A 22,964-nucleotide genomic window follows, 5' to 3' on the forward strand; every position below is an offset into this window, starting at 1 on the left:
TAATTTTCAGCATATTTTATATATATATATAAAACTGATTATTCCTTCCTCTTTTAGATTGCAGGTGACCATCATTTCAGTTTTGCTCCCTCATTGTTCTTTCTCTCATTAACGCTGAAGCTCTGCAGGGCTTGCATGCCAACATTTTTTAAAGTGTCAGGGAGACTGATAGAAGTGCTGCTTTTCTGTGGGAGGCATCTGGTTTTGCAAAAAGAGGGGCATGCTCTTTTGGAAATGCTATTAGCAAGTAACAGTGAAAGATTGGTAAGAATTTTAAATACCATAACTTGAATTTTTCCAGGAGATGCTGGGTATCTTCTCTGGTCATTTACTTTTCCCTGAATAATCTTACTAACTATTGCTATCAATTTCCATGGCTGCTTCATGACAGGAAGTAGAGATATCCCAGACGAAACCAATGTTTCAAGTTTTTTACGAATTTACAATTGTTCTTTGCTGCTTTTAACATTTTTGTTTGCTGCCACAACATGCTGTGTTCTAAGATAAGTAAGATGACCAGCCTCTAATGTGCCTCTCTACTCCAAGGGTTGTTTCTGGATCTTCAGCAGCTTTGTGCACACTGGTAGCTTAGTTTTTCGTTTCACTTTAAAATTATTGGACTCAGCAGGACAATGACATGAGCAACATCAAATTAGGATTTTGGTGTTGCTCATGAGTAATTTGTCCCTTTGTTTCTTTGTTTGTCTTCTCTTTGATTCCTTTGTTTTACAACCCAAATAATGGACAGTATAGAAAATCATGAGGGTAAAGTGCCCGTTTTCTTCCTCTAGTTCTAACTACAAAGCAATTCTTTATATTAACAAATTTGACTGCTCCTTTGGATTTGAGAAGCAGCTGTGTAAAACCAATGTATTTCTACTGAATGAAATAAAAGTGTGTTAAAAAGCTGTGAAATCATACCACCCAAAATATCCCCCATTGATTCTTTCCTCATTGCAGTCTTAAGTTTTGGGTAAATTAGAATTCAAAAAAACCCTGATCTGTTACCAAATCTGATAAATCATGTGGTATTTTGAGCAAAGAGCTCTTTTTGAACTTCAATCTGTTGTTAAAGAACTCAGACGAATAATAATTATAGTCTAAAAATCACTCCATCAAATTTGAATGGGATCTTTTACAAAACTGTCTGACCAAGTTTACAAACAACCTTAATTTGTTTGCAGTCACATATAGATTGGATACAAAATCAAATCAAATAAGAACAAGCCAAACAGGACACAAGTTAAATATTTTTACCTACTTTCTTGAGTGGTGTTGACTACAGATGTACACAAATCTTGAGATTTGTTTTCTAAAAAGAAACAAAAGATTGTTACTTTGATAGAAGCTGGCTCAGGAGACATGTAGTTTGTTCCTCTATAGAGAGTAATTGATATTTCGTTAACCTCATGGTCTGTGTTCCTGAGGCGTAATGTAATGTCTAGCCTTCTGAGGAGCAGCAGTGCTTCTGTTTATCTGGAGAACTGTTGAGTGACTAGAGAAGTCTGGCTTTATAACTTCTGCAGGATGAGGTTTTACCAAGTAAGGAGAAACATGGATGAAGTATGGTATGCATGGATACATATAAAGTAAGAGTTGTGATCTCCATTGTTAAATTTTTTTAAGTGTTTAATGTTTTAGTTTTTCTGCAGGGAAAAGTGAACTTTCCATGTCACCTCTTCAGCTGTTCTGTTTTGTTCTTCCCTGGAAGATACTTCTGATTCAGTAAAGTGTACAGACAGCCTGATCACTCTTACCAGTGCTGGCAAACTCTTGGAGCATGTGTTTGACTTAAAACACAAGTAGTCTTGTTTGAAAGAAAGCACGTGTCTTAAAATTGTCAGCTGAATCTGATACAGCCCTGATTTAACACATGGAATCAAGTCTAAAGTATGTATGTGCTTATAGTCTCCATCACTCTAGTATGCAAGTTCCTTGCAGGCATTCATGAAATTGTATGCAACACCCTCTGATACTGACGCTAGAGTGCTATGACTATGACTTTACTCAGAGCAAATTGATGTGAAAAGTTGTTAAGTGATTTGAACAAGAAAGCTTAGGCAATCTGTGACAAAGTATTTTTGACAAAAAAATATCATTACTTAACTTCTGTGTTTGAAAGAGCTGTAGTGGATAATATCTTAAATCTCAAACGATTCAGTTTTTGTCTTAAATTTGTATATTTTCTTGTTCTGTTGAAACTTTACTTCCTGTGGAAGGACAATAGAGTCCAGTCTGGAATTAAATCACAAGAGTTGTTACGGAGCTAAACCACACTAATACTTTGCCTAGACAAGAAGTAAATTATTTGTTCCTATTGTTCAGATGTCTTTCAAATAGTATCTAAGACATACTAGATGTCTGCAGCTACTGGAGTATCATGGGGTGGCAGAAAATCACCATGCTGTTCCTTTCTTCATCTCTTATTTCAGTAGATTTGTGCAGTCTGTGGTGAAAAGACAAAGCTTCCAGTCTCAGTTTTCATTCTAAACCCAAGTTTTGATGATTAATGGCAGGATGCTAAAAATACACCTAAATGTCTCTTTGATTCTGAAATTGAGTTTCTGAAAAAGCATTATACTTGTGGTAAGAGGTAAAGTGTGAAGTTCCAGTGAAATGAGCTGTGAATTGCAGCTGCAATGGAAATTGATCCTGTCTGTCAGTCTCTGCTCCATATTTTCAGGAAAACAGAGCAGAGCAGAGAAGGAGCCAAGATCACTGATTAAATAGGATGCTAAAGTGCCAGGGGCTAGAACTGGGCTTGCTGGTCCCTCAGGTCAGAGCTGGAACTGTCAGGCTTCACTGCTTGATACTCTGCTGAAGCTGGCAGGAGAGCAGTATGAAAAATGCTACAGGCACCAGCAGGGGAATTAGTAAGAACTACCTGGCTAAGCTTCAGGCATGACAGGCAGTGCGCTCCTTTGGGAGGAAAACTTCTCTTATGAATTGGTAGGCCTTATTTTCCCCATTTGCCTCATGATTTGTACCAATGAGGCATAAGAAAATGGCTGGAATACTGAGGAACAACAGAGGCTCAGTACATCTGAAGAGCTGCAGAGTGAATGGAGAGCTCTGGCTATATAACTTCTCTGCAGGTGAGCCTTTACCAAGTAAGGAAAAAACAAAGGTTCAGCAAATAGCTGTTGTGGTATGTATGAGGGGTATGTGTTGCATGTAATAGAATTGTGGTATATTAATCTCCTTATTCATCTTCAACTCTAAAAGTTATTTCAGTTGTGATTAGCACTGTGAAATGACACTTCTCTATGTAGCCATCACTTACGTTACCTGATGCAAGGTGACAGCAGCAGACCATTGGTAGGATGGCAGCTTTCAAGTACTACATGAATAGTTAATGCAAGTCTCATGAGCACAACAGCAGCATCTCTACAGAATGCTTACTTTTTCACTTGGAGTTGGGAACTTACCATGGGTAAGTGATAAAAAGATCCTGTAGAAAATGAAATCAACTAAATTAAGTCATCATGCTGTGGTAATTAATTCATCTTTCCCTTTTAAACCATAGTCATTAGCTGTCATTCTTTTTGTGTTCCTTAACAATTTTCTTTCCCCAATATCCTGCATCCTTCATGATGAAGAGCATACTTTCCAGTGTATTGGAAGTGATGTACTGTGCTCTCAGAACCGTATCACATTAAAGATTTCCTCTGGGGTATACAACAATACCTCCAGAGAAACTCAGCACTAATTTGATCAAATGGAAACTTATTTTTCTATCTTTTGTTGCAATAACTGCTATTTTTCTTGGCTGTTTTGAGCCACATGTTTTCAACCCAAAAATTCCATTGTTACCTTAGGGGTTCTTTTCTGGTTAGAAGTAGACATGTTTTCCTTCATCTGTTTTCTTCTTCCTGTATGAATTAACTGAATTTAAAAAAAATTGTCATGTACTTGAAGTGTATAGATCTATTATGACTGAGAACTTAACTATATAGAGCAGATGAGAACTCATATCCTCAGGTCTGTAATGAAGTCATATCTGATAAATGAAAGAAGTGTGGTATTGGAAATAAAAATAAAATAAAGCAAATAAAGTATTTATAATTCAAGAATTAGGTTTATTTGATGAAAGAAATAATAAAGCATCATCTATTCCACTAACCATGTCCATTTTGAGACTTTAAAAATGAGGTTGAGGACACAAAGTGGGTAAATTCTTTGGAGTACTGGCTTGTATCTTCAGAGGCTCTTTCATGGTCAAACCTCTTTGGAATATTTAACCTCACTTTCTCAGTGGACATCCCCCATAAACCAGCAGTTATCCCACCTGGTGCATCTTATAAGATCTTCTTTTATTTATCCTTAAATGTCTTTCTCTGCTGTGTCCGAGGGGTTTTTTTATATGCTACTTGTCCCTTTCTTTCCACTAAGTGCTATCATTGACTGGTTGACACATTATGCTTACCCTGCGAAGGGATCCTTAGGGCCCTATCAGTTGCATCGTCTCTGAATGAATGGTAGGAAAACCAGATATGAGCTGCATAGCTTTCGGATACTGTAGATTACAGAATCAAGTCAGGAACCAAAGCAGCCAGGGTATTTGCCTTGTCTGACGCGCTTTATCTTGTGAATATCAACAAAAGCTGTTTTGTCTGCCATCTTTTACAATCTAATCTCCTTTGTCCCCTGTCTGGTTTTTTAGAAGTGAAAATGTATGTGTCATTCTCATAGCAATGACTTCAAGATTTAACTGGAGGGTTAACTTGTACTTTTTACTAAGATAATGTGGCATAAGAATATCTTCCTCCTGGGCAGAAATCATGGACAGGTTTTTTTGTAAAGCCATTCAATTTCAGTTTTAAAATGTTATGAATTAGTTTTATGTCTCTAATAAAATGATTCCTCAGCTCCCCTGTGAATTTTCTGATGTGCCTCCTATGGAACTAAGCAGACTATTCCATATTCTTGCAGCTAGGAGCTTTGTTCAACTGCTTAATGTTGTATGTCAGGGTCACCTCAATTTTGTTGATTTTCTAGTCTTGTTTAGCCCATTTGGATAGCATTACAGCTACACAATACCTGTGTACAAATGTCCTTTGCTATTCACAGCCTCACCTAAATGAAAGAATGCTTAGAAGCTGATGTGGGGGAAAAAAAAAAAAAAAAAAACTCCTTTTTCCTGAAGTTTATGTCTGAATTAGGCAGAAGTAATGATTAGACTCTGTGATCATAAAGGTCTCTTCCAGTCTAGACAATTCTGTGATTCTGTGACATGAGACTCTTAGGACCTGCCAGTCTTTGAGATTTGCTTCTTATTAATCTTAGTTGTTGTAGCAATAGAAAATATCCCAAACACCCCAGACACCAGGATTCTTAGCTGGACTATCTGAGTATGGAAGCAGGTAAATGGTTCTATACTGATTTATCCTTGGTGAGGACATTTTTACCAGTCAGCCTAGTCACTAGAAAGGAGACCAGGATTAGATCTGTTATTGAATTTGTGTTGCTTTGCCGTTTTGTCACCAACTGGCAAATATTCTGTATTGGTGATCAACACTGTTGGGTAGTGGCAATTAATAAAAAAAAAAAAAAAAAAAAGCTGGAGGATTTGAAGGGGGAAAAATATACCCTGCTTTGTAGTTGTTAAAACAAGCAATTTCTTAACACCTTTTCTTCAAGGAGTTAGGATTAATAAGATCTTTGAACAAATATTTCAAGCATGCAGGGGTTTTATTAACAAGTAAAAAGATTAAATCCTGTGTAAATTGTTTAGAACATTCCTAGTGAAGACATGTTGATTAACAAACATAAAAGAGGGAAGATGCATATTAATTTGTTTACGTATAAGAGGCTTCTAGCTCATTAAAAGTCTTCTAAGCATTTAACTAGTGAAGTAGTGGATAAAACCAGACGTCTTTAATCTTGTTGAGGGCTCCAATATGAAAAAAAACTTATTGCTAAATATGTGTAATAGCTCTGTTAATTACAGTGTTTTGAAAATGTGGGGTGTGTGTCAACTCAGTGGTTTTACTGTACTATGATGGAAATTTGGATTCACTTTTCTCAGTTACTGGGACTGGTAGGACTGAAGAAAATTTAACTTTATCAAGCACAATCTTTGGTTCTTGTATATAGAGAGCCATAAGTTCGTGGGTATAATTTTCTTATGTGTGATTTATGACTGATTATCAACTGAGAGGTCACTAGGAAAGCTCAGATGCAGTCAGATATTGGCTGATGTGCCTCCTGTCTGTTTCTTTTGTTTCTTTGCTAGACCACTGCTACAAACTGAGGTATTTGCACTGTTTATTTTAAATATGATAAAAAAGAAGCTATTAACAACTAATGTTTAAGGGAAAAGAACCCTATGGACTGTCTTAAAGGAAATTGAATGATAAATTAATGTCCTGGCCAAACAGAGATTGAGAAATTGCATTCAGTCTAACATAAAAACAAATTAATAAGAAATAGCTGAAGAACCACCTAACACTTACTCTTTGTATGAACTTCTTTGGGAGAAAATCACCAGGTATTTGCACGTTTTCCCTAAAATAACATTTTCTTTTTAGATACTTGTTTTATGAAGATTTTTGCTGTAAAAGTGTTAACACAAATTAATTTTTTTAAAAATGAACATGCTTATTTTTTGCAAGCAACAGATAGGTAAAAAAGTAAGCATCATTTAAAATGTACTGTAAAGTCTGAGTTTAAGCATCAAAGCTTTCTAGTATTTTCTTTACTCTTCATTTTTCATCTGACACTTTTCTCTCCTTTTCTCGCTGCTTTTTTTTCCTGATTTTTCAGAGACCTATACTTTTATTGTCATTTGCACTTTGAGAGATAAAGCAGTGAATTTCTGTTTCTGCTTATACGTCATATTTATAGAATTGTATAACTTATTATTACTCATGTTATTTATTGTTATAATATGAATAAATAGTCAAACCAGAATGATATTGGTAATTTTGCAGATCCAATGCGTGGGCCACGAAGACTAGAGGTTGTGGAGATCAAATCTAGACAAATCACTATTTGCTGGGAACCATTTGGATATAATGTCACACGTTGCCATCGATACAACCTCACAATTCATTACCGTTACCAGGCTGGAGGACAAGAGCAAGTGAGAGAAGAAGTAAGCTGGGATACAGAAAGTTCACATCCCCAACACACAATTACTAATCTATCACCATACACAAATGTCAGCATCAAATTAGTCCTAATGAATCCAGAAGGACGAAAAGAAAGCCAAGAACTTGTAGTACAAACTGATGAAGATGGTGAGTTTTTGTATTTACATATATGTATTCATTGTACATGCATACTACCTGATAGTCAATATGCTTTTCTGTAAGTCAATGTTCTACTTTCACTAAAATCTGTAACAGATTTTCCACCAACTTCATCAATTTTAAGGCAGTAAAGGGTCCATCCATTAAGGTGTTATAATGATTCTTTATATAATCTTTAGCATCACACATCATTTAATGATTTCTTCATTAAACTCCTAACTTGTGCTTGAACTATATTCTGCCTCTTAAAAGTTCCAGTATCAGTCTGAAGAAATTTCAGGTGATTGTCCACAGTATCCTCATGTAAACTTTTCTATTGAGTGATATGCTCAACATTAAATATTTCTTCTTTATTTGCAGGTTCAATATATCGAGGTTTGGCTTTCCAACTACTGAATGCTGTTAGTTGCTTATTCAGACAATATATTCTATGTACAGACATTTTAGTGATTTTCAGCTAATGTGGGGTTTTCAGATCTCATTTTTTTTATTTTGAGCAGTAACAGAATTTGTGAGAGTCTTTTTTGAAGTATGGACAGCAGAATTGGATACAGTGTCTTTGTAATGCTCTAGTAATATTGTATGAAAAGGTTATACCATCCTCCTAAGTCCTCTGTGATATTATTGTAATTATACAAGCAGAGTGTTTCCTGGAGCTCTGTTAGCTACAATAGCAAAATGGGACTTCCTTGTTGAATTGGTCATGCACCAGGAATCAGTTTCAAAACTCTCTGTTCTGAGTTGTAGCCCCTTAGTACCCTCTACAGGTGTACTTTAAGTTTTTTTGACCTTGCTTTTAACCATTTAAAAATGCATACTGTTCAAAGAAACCTTATCAAGTGACTGGCATTGCTTTATATAACAGATCTGTCCTCCTTCCATTTTTATAGTCTGCAATCTGAACAGGAACAGCTTTTTTTTTTTTTCCAGTTCAATGATAGATTTATTGCAAACATGTTGGAAAGATTTCTAGAAAAACCTTCAACAATGATGAGTTCCTCTTGTAATAAATACTTGAAACCTGTCATTTAAACCTATTAAATCATTTAATATATGCTGCATTAGTTTTATGTAGTACTATTTTCTAATCAAAATATATGAGGGAATAAATTAAACAATTTAGGAATGCATAGTTGCTAATGCAACGAATTTGACAAAGCATAGCTAACAAAAAAATTGTTTAATTAGAATTAATTTTGCTTTTATCCTCTAATTTTGATTCGGTTCAGTTGTAGGATGATAAAGCTAAAGACGTTATTGTTGTCTGAGCCGTTGATGGAGCATCTCCCTTATGAGGAAAGGCTGAGGGAGCTGGGTCTCTTTAGCTTGGAGAAGAGGAGGCTGAGGGGAGACCTCATTAATGTTTATAAATGTGTAAAGGGTGAGTGTCATGAGAATGGAGCCAGGCTCTTCTCAGTGATGCCCAATGGTAGGACAAGGAGCAATGGGTGTGAGCTGGAACACAGGAGGTTCCGCTTAAACTTGAGAAAAAAACTACTTTACAGTGAGGGTGACGGAGCCCTGGGACAGGCTGGCCAGGGAGGGTGTGGAGTCTCCTTCTCTGGAGACATTCAAACCCACCTGGGAGCCTTCCTGTGAGATATTACTGTGGTTACTCTGCTCCGGCAGGGGGATTGGACTAGATGATCTTTCGAGGTCCCTTCCAATCCCCAACATTCTGTGATTCTGTGATTCTGTGATTCTGTGATTTTCTCTAAATATTTTCTTATTCCTGACCCTGTAACTTCATATTATTCCAAGACTTATTAAAAACCGACATCACTGATTGAGAGAATACCTTGAACAAAAATTATAACTTTTTAGTATACCATACACTTTCAGTAAGGTACGTAAATCTGGATGTAACACAACAGAATATACTGACCCAAATAATCATAATTTTTCAAATCACACAATCATGTAGATTGCAAGGTGTCGCAGCAGGAAAACTCGTGCACTCAATGTGAGCAATCAGCAAGTGTCCGTTTATTGATTAGTGTTCAGCAAACTTATACAGTTCTACAGGAATGCACAAACAACATCAAGATCTCAAGGGAATGTTTAAAAGGTGATGTTCCCAGGCACAGGAGCCGACAAAGAGAAACAGCCCACAAGGCTGACCTCTGCGGTTATCTGTGTTTATTTTACTGGCGTTCTGTACTTTTCCATAGTGGGATCAGCTAGCAGCTGCTGCATCTCTATGTGACCCTGTTCAGCTAACCATTCTTCCACAGCAAGGAACCTCCAGAGCTCATTTAGTCCAACCTTTTGCTCAGAGATCAACTGAGAGCAGATTGCTCAAGGTATTGCACACAGTTGAGTTTTGACTGTCTCCCAAGACAGATGTCTCACAACCTCTCTAGGTAACTTCTGCCAGTGTTTCACCTACCTCATGGCATAACTGTTTAGAGTTTATGGTCTTCAGATAATTTTAGAGGGTTACCACAGTTTTTGCTCTACTTCCAACTGATTTGCACTACACTTAATTCCTCTCCCTTTAAACATAAATCTTTAACCCCATGATTCCAAATGAGTTTTGCTAGTTCTCTCCTACTTGGAAGCCAGGCTTAGTGCCCACACTTAAGGTTGCCCTAAAGACATAATCTTACTGGTCCACACAGGACTGGTAAGCCAGTTGAGAAACCATCACCTGTGTCTTTGGAGCTTCCTCTTGGTAGAGCAGGGGACTCTGTGGAGAGCTATGGAGAGGTGATTATGAAGTCTCAAAACCATGTAAACTCCCAGACCAACAGCACAGAGGAGTAGGAGGAGGATAGTGGTCTGCTACACTTAGCAATGGGAAGGAGTCGACAGATGTCTTGCTTGCAGATCTTCCAATTCTTTAACCTTCTGGTAAATCTCAATAAGGGGTCTGAGAAGTTATTTCAACAACTGCAGCAAGTAGTTTCTACCTTCTTTCCAAAAAAAAATGTTAAGTATATCTTCTTACTGGATTTTCACATGCAGTTAGGGGAAAAGTGCTAACCCTTCAATGCCTGTTGCCTCACAACAGTCCTGTGTGCATTTTTCAGAATTTTCTTTTCACATTCCATTGCAAGTGTTGTTACAAAAATAAAACTGAAGATACATGTCCATGTGCTGTTTACAATTCTCCTCTGAAAACTGTGTTGAGATTGGCTCGGGGATAAAGTGGCAGAGCAAACCAGAAACAGAAGTAGATTCCTGAGAGCAGCTGGCGTACCTTTTATGAGAACCTTCCAACATCTCTACCTCTTCAGAGGTCATTCTCATAAATTAAGAGACTTTAAGAAAAATGAATAATGTCAGATTTTCAGTTTGGCTGCTTCATAATTTCCTTATATTCATCTTGTAGGTCTTTAGGCCTCATGTCTGCATCACTGTTCTATCCAACATATGACTCATCTTTCCAACCTCGCCATTCTAGTTCTTATTACTTCAATGCTTGTCCATTTTCATATATGAATGTTTAATATGTTTTTCACTATGGGACAGTAATACTGTTGCTAAGTGGGTACTACAAGTAGATTGTGTTTACAATAATTTATATTTGAGGTATCACCTAATTCCTTATAAAAAACTGAATTGTCCTTTTATTTCATCAGTAGTGTTTTACTGGAAAAGCTCACTAATTCCTTCTTATACTGGAGGTGACACATATGTTTCCTTAATGGTATGTTAAACATTCTCCTCCTGAGCTACACTGGTCTTTGCTTCAGTCTTGGGAAAGTGATAATGGGTGCTGTTTTCTAAGAGTTTATATGCAGCTGAGATGGTTTGCTCAGAGAGAAGAGGAAGTTATATATGATCTGTTTAACAATTCACCAAATGCTGCAGGATATGCACTGTATCTTAACAAGGGATTGAGACATGATGGATGAATAGTTTTATGCCTCAACAGTGCAAATACTAAGCACAGTGTCTCCTTGTGAAACTTTTCTCAAAACAGCATTTTTTTCTTTTTTACCCATTAGTTCCGAGTGCTGTGCCACTTGAATCCATTCAAGGGAGTACCTTTGAAGAGAAGATTTTTCTTCAATGGAGAGAGCCAGCGCAAACATATGGTGTTATTACTTTGTATGAGGTACCTAGCTTTTTGCCATTCTTTAATTTTTATGTACAATTTTGATTTGCAAAAGTGCATATTTTTTTTCCAGTTTCTGTAAAATGAATATTCTTTTTGAAGTTAGTAGCACTTATAAAGTAATAAAACCCACAACACAAGAAAGACATGGACTTGTTAGAACAAGTCCAGAGGACAGCCATGAGGATGATCCGAGGGCTGGAGCACCTCTCCTGTGAGGACAGGTTGAGAGAGTTGGGGCTGTTCAGCCTCGAAAAGAGAAGGCTCCAGGGAGATCTTATTTCAACTTATTTCAAGCAGCCTTCCAATACCTGAAGGGGGCCTAAAAGAAAGCTGGGGAGGGACTTTTTACAGGGGCAGGTAGTGACAGAACAAGGGGAAATGGCTTTAAGCTGAAAGAGAGTAGGTTTAGATTAGATATTATGAAGAAATTCTTCACTGTGGAGGTAGTGAGACAGTGGAACAGGTTGCCCAGAGAAGCTGTGGATGCCCCCTCCCTGGAGGTGTTTAAGGCCAGGTTGGATGAGGCTTTGAGCAACCTGGTCTAGTGGAAGGTGTCCCTGCTGATGGCAGGGGGATTGGAACTAGATGATCTTTAAGGTCCCTTTCAATTCATACCATTCTATGATTCTATAATATCAAATATGTAATGTAGGAGTAATGTAGGACCCAAAATGTCCCTGAGTTACCAGCTTTAAGAAAAATACTATATTTAGAACCATGTGAAATAGCATTCTATCTAGTAATGTGTAACAAATATTTAAAAGATTGAAAGACAGATCTTAGTGAATTATTTTTTTTAAAAAGGAGACTTAACACAGTGGTGACAGTCAACATCATATTTAGATAAGTCTCATTACAGGAAGCCTATTGTAATAGAAACAAGCAGGCATAATTAAAAAAAATCTAGATTTTTTTAAAATGCAAATTTAACAAAATTATATGTTGTTAGAGGTATAAAAATCGCTGCTTTTCCTCATGTGGAACCTCTGCCTGAATACCTTTTAGAAAAATTGACAAAAGACTGCACAGATTAAGCTGTCAGACAGTAATCACTGTTAAGCTTCTTACCTGACCTTACTACAAAATTGGTATTGAAATGCTTTGTTTTAAAAAAAAAAAACACCTAAATGAGATATGGTGTAAAAGAAAAGTTAAATTGAATGGTAACCTACTGATACTGTTTTGAAAACTATTTTATTATAAGAGGGTAAAATGTTATGAAAAAGTATGGATTGATTTTTTATAAAGCTAACTACTTTTTAGCTGGTTTAGCCATTTTCTGTCTTCAGGGATCAGAATGTTTTAGTTAATATGTTAATGTTTTTACTGATGTTAGGCTTTATGTACATAGAAACACACAGTGATGAATCATCTTTCTGCTTACGAACATGCTTGCGTGTCTAGTTATATTGCTGAGGGATATATTCACTGTATACATGCAATTCATTATTAAATGTATATACATACATAACTTCATCAGCTGTAATGGGAGTTGTGCAGTTGTATTCAAAGGTGGAAAAGAATTGCTTGGCCAGACTTTCTAAGGTAGGAGGACTGTGCAAGTCTCTGAACATCAAAAAAACCTAGTATTCCAACAATGAGGAGAATATTGAGAAGAAGATATTGGTATCTCCTTATACTGTTTATCTAATATGTTTCAAAGCAGAGGTGAAGGTAGCAAGACAATCAGTTAAATCAGAAACTTGGTTTAATTAATTTTTAGTTAATCTTTTTAAGTAAAAGATACCAACAGACTGATGCAACCAAATCGTCCCTTGTTCTAAAGACATCAACTCAGTCCTGTCAGGTGGCTGACTATGAGCAGGCACCTAGTGTCTGAAGATTTGTTTGTCAATACTTTTTCTCCCCTGATGTCTGCTTAGAAGCCTAAAACATATCACAAAGTTTTTATAAATATGACTGGTAAACTACACGGAGGCCAACAAATATACACAGTGAATTATGGGAACATTTTACCTATTTTAAATGTATACTTCAGTTGAAATACAAAAGTACACTTCAGATATATTTTAGATAACTGAAGGAGCTCACAGAATAAGATCCAGACAAGTTAGATTGAATTTAGGTATCTGTGTTTCATAGGTTGATTTGGGCTATCTGTGATGTCTCAGTAGGCACCTCTCTGGCTGATCTTTGTGCTGTCAAGGTAATGTATCCATCACAGCTCCAAATTATCCAAGCTTGAGAAGTGAGGTGTCTAGCTCCTGTCTATGGCCTGTTGCAAGCCAAAGCTTAGACAAAGAGACATCTAAACTTTAGCTGCATGTGCATCAATAATTCTGATCTAAAAAGCACAGCTGGTAAAGCTGCTCTTATACAAACATATGGCATGAAAACTATGGCGCTCATGACACTCACCTTTCAGAGAAAGGCCTAGCAGGTGAGCACTAACTTAGTAAGAGAGAGGCCTGAGTAGGGGACATTTCAGCCTGAGAGATTCCCCAATTCATGCTAATCTGCCTGTAGGGGAGTGACTCAGGCACAGAGCCACAGCAATAGCTGAAAGCTCCTTCCATTCATCTGTCACCTGCCACTGGGCTGGATGCAACTAGGGGTGAAAGGGTTAGTAGTGCCAGAAGGAAAGCAACAACAAGAGCACCAACTGCTTCAGTCTAGTGTTGAAGACACACAGCTTGGGTGAGACAAAACTGCAGGTATGTAAGCCTGAGTCAGACAGAGGTGCCAGGGTCTTCATCCCACCAGACAGATGAACTTAATGTGCAGACCTGAGACTGCATCGCTGCTTCCAGACAGAAAGCTCAGTCTCACCTCTGAGTCTAGTATTTCTTACTCTGAGTACCCAACTCCTTCTGTTGTTAAGAATCTCATAGCTTAGTCTGTTTTCTGGGGCCAGGCATTTGTTTTTAGTGCCTGAAGGAGACAGCCTTTTAATATATATGGTGGGAAAAACTGTGCGTTGAAGTATCAAGTATTAAAGTATTCATCGATATTGTGAAATTAAGTGCAAATCCAATTATTTTACCAATATTTAAATGAAAAAAAGCCTTTAGGTGAAGAAATGACATAATGACAAATGATACCATTTTGCTGCTCTAGCACCATTACAGGTCCATAGTTGTAGGAATAAAGGGATTAGTCCTTTGAGCAAGGTTTAATTTAAATTTGATAAAAATAGTCAACATCCAGTGAGAAAATAGCCTTGTGCCCTTTTTTTTTTCTTCACTGCAAAGCTGAACTGGCATTAACAATGGTGGACATAAGAAATTAGTTTAAAAAAAAAAAAAAGAGTAGGAACAGTCTTACAAGTAGGAGTAAAATACAGAAACAGTGCAAGTCCATTTTAACCAGGCAAAACACTTTTTTTTTCATGTGTTCTTCAGGATCCATGGAAGAACTTATTTCATTACAGAACATCAGCCATTTAGCTATCTAATAATTAAACACTGCAAAAAATTTGTAAGAATCTGACATAGACTGCAGAGTCTCCAATAGCGTGGCCTTATTTTGAATAAAACTCGACTGAGATTTTGGAAAATCCAGTTAAGAATCATAGAAATTTAGAAAACAGAGTTAAAGGGAGCTGCAGGAGGTCATTTAGTTCACATATCTGCAGCAAAACAGGATCAGCTGTATGTAAAACATAGTTGCAATATAGTTGTCCGACCTGTCTTTTAAAATCTCAAAAAAAAGTTAAGACCCGCTCTCCCACAAGCAGACTTAACAACACTTACCATCAGAAAGAGAGATTCTTTTGGGCAATATGTAACCTGAATTTCTTTACTCATAAAAGTTCAGATATTTGGTAATGTAATCTTCTTCTGTCTTCTGTTATAATTAGGAGAGTTAGTTGAGTGATTTTTAAGACACTTTCAGTTCAAATTTATGGATGAGGAGTTGTAGAAGATCTGCTTATATCTACCAAAATAATGTCAGGGTTTATCGAGATGGTATCAAAGTTTTTATTACTAATTGTCAGCACTTTATTGATGTTATATGAGATAGGTCATATAAAAACCAATTTTCATTAAGTAAGAGGTTTTAGGAAATTACAAGTGTTGAAGGTGTATAATGCTGATTCTTAGATGTCTGTATGTATTGTTTTATGTGTCTTCCTAATTATAATGATATGGAATAAATGTAGCAAAAAGAATGTCAATTATCACTTTCTATAATAAGTGTTGGAATTACTCACACACAAATGAAACTTTAAAAGTAAAAAGGAAGGATGAATCATTTTTACTTTTAAATTTTTTAATTAATTTCTTATTTTTAAATTCTCATCACAGTGCATGGAAATTAGTAATTAATAGAAGAAATCTGGATCAAGTTTTAATGTGAACTCACATTAACATTTCTAATGAAAACTAAAAATACTATTTGAATCAAAGAAGGAACTGAGGATACAATATACACTCTGCATATATTACTTAACATTTTATCTTTCCTTTCCTCCAAATGAGAATCTGACCTAGGTACAATATTATAACCTGAAAAAATCCAAATTAGCAATTACAATAGCTAAGCTTCAGACTAAAATACAAGCTTTACCACTTTCCGAAAAATTTGCCTTAAGCTGCCCTTATCATATTTTATGGATAATCTTATTCAGAGCAAAGTGTAGTTATAGTGAAGTCAGCTGGAACTGGGGGCTACACATTCTGTTATTTGCTTATCTGTTTTTACCTGGTTGTTTTGGTGTTGTTATTGTTGCTGATCAAAACCAACAGTGAAATGAATTCAAAAAACGACAGTGGTAAAGCAGTGTCTTGAAGGAATTAATGTAAGCCTCAACCCATCCTTTAGAGTTGTAATCTAGCTGCTTCTAAGTCTCTGTATCTATAAAAGTAATAACTCACACCAGTTATGGCTGAGTTTCTGTGTCCCTTCATGGGATTCAGGATTTGAAGAGTATAAGAGAGTAAGATAGCTTATCAAATGTCTGACAGTGCATACGTCAGAAGGGTTTACTGGATAAAGATGCAATCTCTGTCCATCTGCTTAAGGCAGTTTATAACTTTCTTATTCTTTTGCAGATCACCTACAAAGCAGTGAGTTCCTTTGACCCAGAAATAGACCTATCCAATCAAAGTGGACGAGTTTCAAAGCTAGGAAATGAAACACACTATCTCTTTTTTGGACTGTATCCTGGCACTACTTACTCTTTTACCATCAGAGCCAGCACAGCTAAAGGCTTTGGACCTCCGATCACAAATCAGTTCACCACTAAAATATCAGGTACTTGATTAAAGAATATTATTGTTTGCTTATGATAATGACATGGGTAGTTCTTTTGTTGTTTACTTCTTTAGGATTTAACAAGCAGCAAATTGAAAAAGTAAAATACATGTTCATCCCTGAAGGTCTTAAGGTGACATACATTAACATATCTGAAAAGCTTCCAAGTGCTTAAATATCAGTTTGTACTTTGAAATTCCTATTCACAACTGTAACTTATCACCCAAAAAACCCTATGAATTATGTACCTGCAGTCAGTGCCAGCTGCTGTTGCAACATTTAGCATAGAGCTTTTTGGACATGAGGATGAAGGTTGCATTCAGAGCTTAGTCAGCCTTGACATGATTCTAAATTAGTCCAGTAACAGTGCTGGAAAATCTCTTTAATGAGCCATGAACAACTGAGAGTAGAGCAGAAATACTGTATGTCTAGTGCTCACTTAGAACATGTAGCTAACTCCCAGCCTGTCTCTACCTTCCTAGCAGGCATGTGGACTGAAGTGGATATGAAACTGTATTAGACAAGAACATCAGGTCTAGTGGTTTTCAGATGACAGCAGCATGACTCTGTCACTTCTGCAGATCCATGAACAATATTTTAAAGCCCTCCCACAGGCAGAGAAGCACTTCATTTCTCTAGCTGAGGGGATGCAATAATGTTGCGTACTCTAAAATGCTTATGTAATTGACGACAAAATGTTTTGCAAAGTTACTGTTGACATCCCTTTACTCTTCACTTCTCTACAGTCTTCTTGGGAATTAAACTGTCAATTGAACTATGGCCCTTTGGTAATATTTACAGAAAATTACCCTGTCTATTTGTGGTCAGCTTTGCTTTTCAGAAAGGATAAAGGAAGGCATTTGGGTACAAAATATTCTTTCTCTTTTACTCTCATTCTTTTTACTTTTCCCCATCACTCATTTTTTGTCCTTTGTCCTCTCTGGAATGAAAAAAAGTAACAAGTGTTAATCAGAAATAGAGCAATTTCTTTTTTTCTTATTATAGGAAAAGACAGTTAATGCAAGGTGGAAATTATTGCCAATACAGGTGTTTTTAGAGAAAAAACCAAAGTTGTTGATTTTCAAGTTAGAAAATTATTCTTTATAGGAAGTCTAAACATAAATAACACTGATCAGTAACAATGGGGTTCATTTTCCATCCCCATTCCTGTACGGAGCAGAAACTTTCTCTGTCAGGAATCAACTTCTGACACGGCAAGACTTGATATGAGTTAGGATGGCAGAATCAGCCCTTGTTGAGGAAGGAAGGAGACCATTGAGAGTGGATGAGAATCTGGGCATTTGGGAATAGTGCTGGATCTTAAATTGTTGTTCTTTTCTAAATTTGATATGTCACCAACTAAAACTCATTAGTGTAAACAGACATTGTAGGCATGCTTGGGGATGAGACTAACCTCCAAGTTGCCATGCGGTAAGGTTCTGCAAGCTTTCTTATCTGCACCCCATTCTCTCATTACTTCATGTTAGTTACTGTACTAACAGGGAATGTTTGTGATTTGTGTTTGGGTAGTTAAAGCCAGTCTCTTGATGAATTTAAAATAGAAGCAGAATGTGTACATTTCTTAGTATCACTGAAAAATTGCAACTGAAATTTTAGCTTTTTAATATGGTGCCCTCTTTGCAGTGCTATTGTCTCATTGTCTCACTGTAAGGCTTTGAGGCTCTTGGTGTGGCCAGTGCTTTTGGAGAGATGTAAAATGAAAATTTTGAACATTTACAGATAAAAGATATCAGGATTTTTTAGAACAGATAAGATGGCAACAGTACATTCTGACCAATTTCTGAATTGACTCATTGCATTTTAATTTGTCTGACTGCATTTTCATTTGAATAAAATACTCTAAATTTCTTGTCTTAAGTGTTTGAGTAGTACTGTGCTGTACTGTAAATAGTTGCCATGTTTCATTCTACAGTTGTGTGATGGGCACTGATTGATGAAGTGATCTGTATGTAAATACATACTACCAAAAGCAGAGCTCACAGCAGTGCCTGTTATCAAAACTGATAGGCACTCTATTAGAAGACTGTTTTCTGTTGCATATCACTTTGTGAAAAGTCAGCTGTGCTGGCTGAAATTTTGTATGCTGCCTTTCATACTAAGAAGAATTTCATCCATTTCAAGAACACAACTGACATAATGAAAAATTCTGGTGACCGATACATTACTGAAGTGCTTTCAAACAGGGATTTAAATATTTAGCAAGAGAGACATTACTCTAAGCCATCACTCTGAAAATCTGTACAGATTTGGGCAATTTGTAAATGTTGCTGTTTGCACACAAATGGTGGGGAAACTTGACAGAATTGAGGAGCAGTCGCCATAGATGCCATACTCACAAAATAGATTTAAATTCTCCAAGCTTTTAGAGCCTTGCCTGTGTGTTCATCAACTCAGTGTGGCCCAACACAGACAGACAGTCTCTAAAGGCCTAACCTTTTAGTGCATCTGAGCTTTCTGCTGCTGAAGACCAGGTTGTGCAGTTGCAAAAACTGTGAACAGGAAGAATATGTCCTGTTTTCTCTGCTTACTGATAAGCTCCTCTTTATGTATAAGCAGTGTGGAGAAGGAAGAGTTCTAATCTAGACAGGACAAAAGTGTGAGAATAGATAGTGTCCAGGTATCTGTGGAGAAGAGAAAAAGTAGCCAGGACTAAAAGAAGGGACTTGGAGAACCGCAACTCATATCCTAGACAGGAAGACAGTTTTGGTGGAGGGAGACTAAGATTAGTAAACAGTGCAAGTAGGGACCTAGGAGTCATAAATTAGGAAGATTACAAGACATGTTAAGATGTTGGTGGAGACTAAGGGCAAGAAATACACGTTGCTAGAGCTGCTTAATTTGCTAGAGGAGCCTAGAGTTTGATATTATCTGTATGTGGAGCATAATATACTCTGAGTAACTTCATCAGTATGGTACACAAAGTATCCAATGGCTGGAAGATGAAGCCAAAGAAATAGAGATGCCAAATAGGTCTCCACGTTCAACCTGAAGTATTATTAGCCATTGGAAGAACCGGCTAAAGAAAAGATCTTCTCCCTCACCAAATGTATTTTCTTTTCCAAGCAGGAATTAGTGTAGGGCAGTTCAGTGCCCTGCATTATTCCTGTGGTCAGAAAAATCATTGCACTTTTTGCTTCTATATCCTTTAAATCTGTTAACTCTGTATCATCATTAACAGCTGGACAATAAGGCCACCACAGACTGCTAAATAAACAATTAATCCAATATAATGATTTAAATATGACTAGATGGTAGCACTAAGAAGAGTAGCAACAGTAAAAGACAATAACTGAGGCATCGTTTGTTTTAATCACAACTGTAATTCCTTAATGGAGACACAGTCTGCAAAAGTGCTGTTGGGTGTGACTTCAAACTAAGATAAGGTCTCGTGGTGATAATCCTGCTTCATTATTGTAAATTATGTCTGTGGTGGACAGTAGACCCAGGACAGTTACAGCATTAGCTAAAATTCCAGGAATGACAAATTCTGAGAGTGCATCTTAATACCACTGGCATACTGAGAAAACTGGTCTCAGTTTCAAAAATTATACTCACTTTAGCATGCACATTTGCAGATGCTCTTCTTGAGATAACTTTTATTTTCCAAGTCATGGATTCTTAATACTTCCCGCACACTTACTCTTACTAGTATCTGTTTCCTATCTTGAAACTGGCAGTGAGCTGGGATTTCTTTGGCTGGTTGGTTGTTTCTTTCCTGAAGTTATTTAACAGTTGTCTCACATTTGTGTTGTAACAGAAAGCATCTTAGACCTATAATATGGTCTTTATATTTGAAGAAGTCTAAAAATTACCTGTTCAAATAAAGATACAGCTCTTGAAAGAAGAAATACAGGTATAATGATTATTTTTGCCTCTTTTCTTTTCTTATTCTAGCACCTTCTATGCCACCATATGAACTTGAAACACCTTTGAATCAAACTGACAGCACTGTGACAGTCTTACTGAAACCTGCACAGAGCAGAGGCGCTCCTGTCAGGTACTGGGGAAAAAAATCTTTATAAAATTAAAACCAAATTGATTAATTTCTTGAACATGTTTTCTGGGGATTTTCTACACAACAATCAGTGTCTAAATTCATGTCTATATTAGCTCTAATTAAATTAAATAACTGAAGAAAATGAAAGTGCTTTGATGTTGAGTGTTCGCGTATTGTTTAAAGGATTTGATCCAGATGCAAGTGGCTTGTTCTTTGAAGATAAGGAACAAAGCTGTAGTTCTGTTGTGTGGGTGGCTTCTTTAAGGTAATTGCTTACTGCAGTGTTATAAGTTCAAGGGCATATCAAAATTTTTATGCTGAGCTACTGTCTTTAGTATTTACTCTTCTTGTTTACTTCACAGATTTAAGATAATAAACTCTTAGAACGTTAGTCAATTTAAGCAATATGTACTGTAACATTCAGAAAGTATTTACATTTAATTGACCATGATAGCAGAAATAATAGAAAAAAAAATCAACCTGGAAAACCAGTAGCTCAGATTCTTTAGTGTTATATAGGACCTGTTAATGAATTTCCAATTTGCAGAGGTTTATTTCACCTCCAAATACACAGTAGTGTGTAAGTCCTTCATTGATTAGAAAAGATGCTTGCTTTTCAGTGAAAAAAACAGAGGAATGGTTAGATTATTTTGAATGAGAACCAATAGTGAGCTCAATATTCTGAATAAATGAAAATAATGATGAGAGAAATACAGATTTTTCAGATGTTTAGGATAATTTTCCTTTTGGCTAAACATCTCATCCGAAATGGTTAATTCTTTTGTTACTGTAGGAAGAGTTTCCACCTATAGTGAATGACCGTCAATTGTTTTCATCATGATGCAAAGGTTTTTGGTAATTTCTGTCTATCTGGGAAGTACAGATCTGGTATACTTTTATATGCATGAATGAAAATAAATGTTCATTTGCTTTCTTCAGAATATTCAATGTTTCATATAATTAGGGTTTTTTTACTATGCAACATGTTCACTGTTGCATTATACATTATATATATGTAGGTCTGCATTTAGGAAGTGCCATCCTGTTGATCCTTCAGATAACTTTTTAAAAACAAAATGTAAGACTTTGGGAAGGTCTGAACCAGCTAAGAAAAAAACAGGAAGCAATTAAAGCAGATTTAATGAAACTGTTTGATTTAGCAGATTAGGTTAGAAACAGAATGATCTGCTGTTTGTTTTACTTTATCTTTATGTTTTTACTTTACTTTATAGTGTAGTTCTTCTGAATTCAAGAACCTGGATTAAAATAAGACCAGCTGGAGTCATTGTTGTTTAAACACAAACATATTAGACTATTAATAAAAAAAGTTTCATTCCTTTTATCTGCATCATGAACTAAAGATGATTGACTCCTATAGCAGTAGTGACATCTCAGAAACTTCACTGACAATAGAAAGCAGCTAGTTAGGAGATTAAAGTGTGCCAAGTAAGGTAATCAGTGGTTAGGAAAATAGGAGGAGAGATTCAAAGTAACATGAAGCTATAGAACTGACAGATGAACACAAAGCAGCAGATTAACCGAGGTCCTTTGCAACAGGTCTTAAAATAAAATAAATGCTGACTGCAAACTCCATATGTAAATACTAAGTGAAGCAGAATGAAAATTTAAGTAAGAATTTCTTGAAACTTTTAACATTTTATTGTGCATTACACTCTCAAATACACTGTAATTGCATAGCTTTCAGAACACATCCTGCGTATGGATTTTAACATCTTAGTCTGTATTCATTGTGTTTAAAAAGTTTAGTCATACTTCATTTATGCACACCACTAAGCAAGATTTCTTGTCTGTTGATTCCGCTAAAACTACCAGCTTGGTTAATGCAGATTTTTGGAACTGCACTAAACTTGCAGTGTAAATGATTGCTGTTGTTTTATTGATCAACACATCAGCTATGTCACATAAAATTCTTTAACTCCTGAGACTGGTAAGGAGGGCAGAAATTATACCATTCAAATCAACAAAGCTAATATCTGAGGTAATTCAGAATTGCAGCTTTTTTGTGTTATTGAATGCTTTTTTTCTATTTAAATATGAACAGTCCTGTTGTCTTATACCATATTTAGAATCCACGCACAACCACCACAACATAAAAGGAGAGAAAGGACAATGCTGATTTTTTTAAATGTTGATTCATAAAGCAGACTTTATAGAAAATGTTCAGGAAGCTCTGTTTACAATGATAAAGTACATATTAATCAGGAAGGCCAAATGGCATTCCAGGTTGTTTTAGAATTCATAAGACTGGACATGATTAAAATGTATTTTGTCAGAGTTTTAATACAACAAATACTGCTAGCTTTGTCTTCAATTTCAAGTCCAGCATGTTTTATGGCTGTTGCTGTGTTGTTTTTCAAGGAGATTATTTTGGAATTATATATGTTTAAAG

At 36.2% G+C, this 22,964-nt stretch overlaps 1 protein-coding gene across 1 annotated transcript in view; it reads left to right on the forward strand.

Moving 5' to 3' along the window:
- Window positions 1-6,932: 6,932 nt before the first annotated feature.
- LOC104524615 (receptor-type tyrosine-protein phosphatase mu-like) overlaps window positions 6,933-22,964 on the forward strand; it is a gene marked incomplete at its 3' end in the record, with an annotated part of 124,147 nt that continues 108,115 nt past the window's right edge. The window contains exons 1-4 of the mRNA XM_010167550.1: window positions 6,933-7,241; window positions 11,207-11,316; window positions 16,335-16,536; window positions 20,452-20,554. Coding sequence (XP_010165852.1) covers window positions 6,938-7,241; window positions 11,207-11,316; window positions 16,335-16,536; window positions 20,452-20,554 — 719 coding nt within the window. The remainder of the gene's footprint in view (window positions 7,242-11,206; window positions 11,317-16,334; window positions 16,537-20,451; window positions 20,555-22,964) is intronic.

The sequence above is a fragment of the Antrostomus carolinensis genome, unplaced genomic scaffold, assembly GCF_000700745.2.
Source record: "Antrostomus carolinensis isolate BGI_N321 unplaced genomic scaffold, ASM70074v2 scaffold6495, whole genome shotgun sequence".
In the NCBI taxonomy this organism is placed as follows: domain Eukaryota; kingdom Metazoa; phylum Chordata; class Aves; order Caprimulgiformes; family Caprimulgidae; genus Antrostomus; species Antrostomus carolinensis.